At 32.1% G+C, this 5000-nt stretch overlaps 1 protein-coding gene across 1 annotated transcript in view; it reads left to right on the forward strand.

The window, feature by feature from the left end:
* The window catches only part of LOC145280252 (digestive cysteine proteinase 2-like), a 37574-nt gene that overhangs the window by 32415 nt on the left and 159 nt on the right, over positions 1 to 5000 (forward strand). The window contains exon 7 of the mRNA XM_080132026.1: positions 2892 to 3163. Coding sequence (XP_079988152.1) covers positions 2892 to 3163 — 272 coding nt within the window. The remainder of the gene's footprint in view (positions 1 to 2891; positions 3164 to 5000) is intronic.

A 5000-nucleotide genomic window follows, 5' to 3' on the forward strand; every position in this document is an offset into this window, starting at 1 on the left:
GGCTTACGGGAGCCCTCTCTACCCCAATACACATATACATACACACAAATATACACGGTGCTAGTTGGCCGTTGACCCCAAAAAAGAGTTCATTTATATATACACACACACACACATACATATATATATATATATATATATATATATATATATATATATATATATATATATATATATATGCATACAATAATAATTATTCAAAATGTAAGGAAATGCATGACCTTGTTTCATTTGAAAAATGAAAAAAATGTCGTTGAAAACCCCCCAAAATACTTGTACTAGTGTTTTGTTTTCTTAATTTTATTCATCCAGAGGAAGTCTCGCAATAAAGACGAAACGTTGATGAACACATAACTTTATTTGTTCCTTTTTTATTCTTTCTATTTCGTCAGAATACCATTTCCAATATTCTCATATATATATATGTGTGTGTGTGTGTGTGTGTGTGTGTGTGTGTGTGTGTGTGTGTGTGTGTGTGTGTGTGTGTGTGTGTGTGTGTGTGCGTGTGTGTATATATGATGACTACTTCACATAAATTAATATACGAAAGTATAATTTTATGCGTAAACTTTCAGTATTCATAAAATTGGTAAATTGAAATCTAGAGAGGCATACATTTTGCTCAAAGACCACAAATGTGACTTCAATAATAACCCCAGCACTCGCTTGATAAACCCAACTAAACTAGAAATAGGTAGAATTAGCAAAGCAATACATTCGAGAGTAAACAAACAAATCAAACAAGACCTAGAATTTAACCAGTGGGCAAATACTAGCGAAGCAATCACTTGGTTTAAAAATATAGAAAACAAAAATAAATGTACGTTTATACAGTTCGATATCATAGACTTTTATCCCTCAATATCCGAAGAACTTTTAAACATTGCCCTGGAGTTTGCTGAGGCATACACTGATATATCCTCGGAAGAAATCCACATTATTAAAAAATGTAGAAAATCAGTTCTAGTAAATAACAATAACCAATGGATAAAAACTAAAATGAAAATTCTTTTGATTTGGCGATGGGTAGGGATTTTGCAGAGGTATCAGATCTTGTAGGATTGTTCATCCTATATATCCTCACAAGCATATTTGATACTATAGATATCGGTTTATATAGAGATGATGGACTAGCTATAATGAAAGACTCCAACCAGAAAATCATATACAAGGAAATGGAAAAATTAGGCATAAAAGTAGACGTACTAGCTAATATAAAAATTACAAACTTCCTGGATGTCACGTTAAATTTAGATAAAAACACATATGAACCCTCCTTAAAAGATAACGCTAATCCAATATACGTAAACCCCAAGTCCAATCACCCACCATCAATTATAAAACAGATTCCTAACTCGATCATAAGTAGACTCAGCAATAACTCAAGAGGTGAAAATATATTTAACAAGTCAATCAATGTCTACGAAACAGCCCCAAAAATAGTGGACACAAAAATATTAATATCAAATATAAGCAACAAAACACCAATAACTATAATAGAATTAAAAATAGAAGAAAAAGAAATATGATCTGCTATATGGCGCCAGACAATCAAATGTTAAAAACAAAACTTTGCAAGAAATTTTTAGATCTCATCTAAAATCACTTTCTCGTAACCATTGTAATTCTCTATCTATATAAAAGCCAAGTACGTCCAAGGATGGAGTACTGCTGCCGCATCTGTGCAGGAGCTGCTAAAACAGCCTATCCTGCCTTGACAGAGTACAAAATAGACTTTGTGGCTTGGTGGGGGATGCCCTTTTCTCTTCCCTGCAACCTCTCTCCCACAGAAGAGACGTTGCAAGCCTGTCTTTGTTTTACCGTTATTTTCATGGCAAGTGCTCCTCTGAGCTGCAATAGCTAGTCCCCCCTTCGCCAATCTTTCTCAAAAAACACCCGTCTAGCTGAAACCACTGTTAATAATTTTCCGCACTCTTTATCTGTACCAAAACCAAAACGTAGATTCCATGAACAAAGATTCTTTCTCAGAAGTGCACGACTGTGAAACTCTCTTCCGTTTGCCTGTTTCCCACCTGATTACAACTTGGATGTCTTCAAGTCCAACATAAACAAATTCCTGATGAAACGCCCTTTTGATACTTTATCAAATCTCCAATACTAAAGATTACTACGATACTATCCCATTGATTACTATACACGCAATAATCATTATCCCCGAGTGGCTTCCGGGCCTTGATAACTGGTGACCACCATATATATATATATATATATATATATATATATATATATATATATATATATATATATATATATATATATATATATAAATTATCTGATAACATACCAGGGGTGTTAGTGAGAATATAAATACGAATACGATTATTATTTGCCTCTATCACAAAATCTTATTTCCAAATTTTCATTTAGATATACATATTGTGTTTAAACATCTTCACATTTCTTATAATTTGAAATTCTATTGGTTTTATATTCTTTTTCTTTTCACATGCGCTCCCAAGGTAATTCGACAGGGAGTTATGTTTCTTTATCATTTGTTGCAACAACTTTTGTTCATGTACGAGTATATATATATATATATATATATATATATATATATATATATATATATATATATATATATACTAGATGGCAACCTGGTGTTGCCCGGTCCTACAATAAGCTGAAATTATATTTTAATTCATGCATATTGCGTATGTATTATAGAATCAATCCTATATATATATATATATATATATATATATATATATCTGTGTGTGTGTGTGTGTGTGTGTGTATTTGTATTGTTGTAAATATGGATATCTGTGGGGTTTAGATATGTATGTGTATGCATATTTATATTTTTTATATTTTATTTTTCTGTTATAGTATTATTTGTTATTATTATTATTATCATTATTATTATTATTCAGGATGGTCGCTGTCACTTTGACAAATCTAAAGTTGTCGCCACAGTTGCCGGTCACGTTGACGTAAAATCCGGCAGTGAGAAGGCCCTCCAAAAAGCTGTAGCAACTGTCGGCCCGATCTCTGTAGCCATTGATGCTAGCCATTACTCTTTCCAACTTTATTCACATGGCGTTTACAAAATTGATAGCTGCAGTTCCACCAGTTTGGATCATGGAGTTTTGGCCGTTGGTTACGGAAATGAAAAAGGAGGCGATTACTGGTTGGTGAAGAACAGGTGAGTTGACAACTTTTTTTATGATGCTTTAATATCTGTTTGAGTCGCGTACGAATATAAGTATCATAATATTATGTGATAGATATGATAATATTACGTAATAGATATGATAATATCATGTGATAGATATGATGATATTTACTGCTATGCAATCCAAATTAATAAATATAAAATTGGGAGATGACGGTGGTTTAATGGTTAACGACACGGACTGACGCTCTGGGTGTTTTAAGTTCGAATCCAATTCGTTCCACTAAAATTAGTTTCATTTAGAATGTTAGCAACCTTAGCGTGGCTCCTCTCGTAATCCTCGAGTTCTTTCTAGAAAGAATTCTGACCGGAAAAAATATGAGGAAAACCAATGTCAACAATAGAATCATCGGATTCGTACAATATGATGATGAATCAGAAATTTATGTAATACTGTAAGAAATTACAAAGAATATCAACTGAATTTGTGTAAAACGAAATTGGGTAAATTTTTTCTCTTTAACTTCTTTCTTACTTTCAATAATATCTCGCATTTCAAAAACTACTATACAAATCACAATGTCTTTTTTATCCCTTCATTTTTTCCACAGCCCAAAACATTTACACCAACCAATACTTAATCACTAGGGCTATGACAAAATATTCTTATCGCATAAAGCATATAAGATATCAACGGATATCAATGGATATCAACGGATATCAATAGGATACACACTCGAGAGTCCGAAGAATAAAAAGAATATGCTGTTGTCCTATTAATCACACACCCAATGTTCGGCCTACTCACTTTCATCCTAAGATTAACCATTGTTTTACCTCCGTTCTTTTTATATCTTTTCCCCCTGATTTATGCTTTCTGTTTTTTCCATAATAAAATAGAAATAAACAAAATTATAAAATTTTTTTTTAAAAAAACGCGAAAATGCGATTACTGTTATTACTTTCTTTTTGCATTTTTTTTTCGTTAGTGTAAGACGCAATCTGCGAGACTAACCGGATTTTACTTCCGGTTTTAACGAGTCTAACCGTGAAATCTAACTATGACCTTTATTTATTAGTACTTTCAACTCAACATTTATTTTTACACAAAGATTACAACGTAACGATATCGTGATTTCACTTGCATTACACTTAAATTGAAATTAAAACAAAAAAATTCATTTAGAATTCGAGTATGATGTGACTACTGAAACTAAACCAAAACAAACTTCACTGCGGAATTGATATTTGACCTAATTCACTTTTTAGTTAATTCATCATGTTTTTTTGGGGGCGCTTTCGCCTCAACGATTCGAGTTCGAACTCTCACCCCCTTCAAACTTTTTTGGATTTTTCAAACACACGAGCACCGCCGGACCGTTTCTATTGCATCACGTTCATTTTTTTAATTGTTTTTTTTTTACACGATTTTTTTTAAATACTTTTAACATCGTTTGTTTTTATAGGTTTATGACTTCGCTTTGTTTTCATTTTACAACCACCCAAAAAACATACGCCTCTATAAACCAGTGAAACGCCGGGAACCCCCCGCTAGTAGGTTAATAAATAACACCGTAATATAGAGTTCGTATTGCATTGTTTAATTTGTCCATGCATTTTAATGGGAACTACTCGAACCAAAAAAACTGAATTTCGGCTCATAAATTTACCAACAATTTACTGTCGGATGACGCATACGTTTGTTAATACATATCAGTTGTATATAATAGTTTTGTTTTTGTTTTTTCTCCATTTCAGCTTCATAATATGGAGTTTATATTGTATTGTTTAATTTGTAATTAATTTTTTTTATTATTTCAATACAATCCTCATAATATATATGAATTCTTTTGCTAATTTATTTTTT

Source organism: Euprymna scolopes, chromosome 7 (assembly GCF_053919585.1).
Source record: "Euprymna scolopes isolate OS-2025 chromosome 7, ASM5391958v1, whole genome shotgun sequence".
NCBI lineage: Eukaryota > Metazoa > Mollusca > Cephalopoda > Sepiida > Sepiolidae > Euprymna > Euprymna scolopes.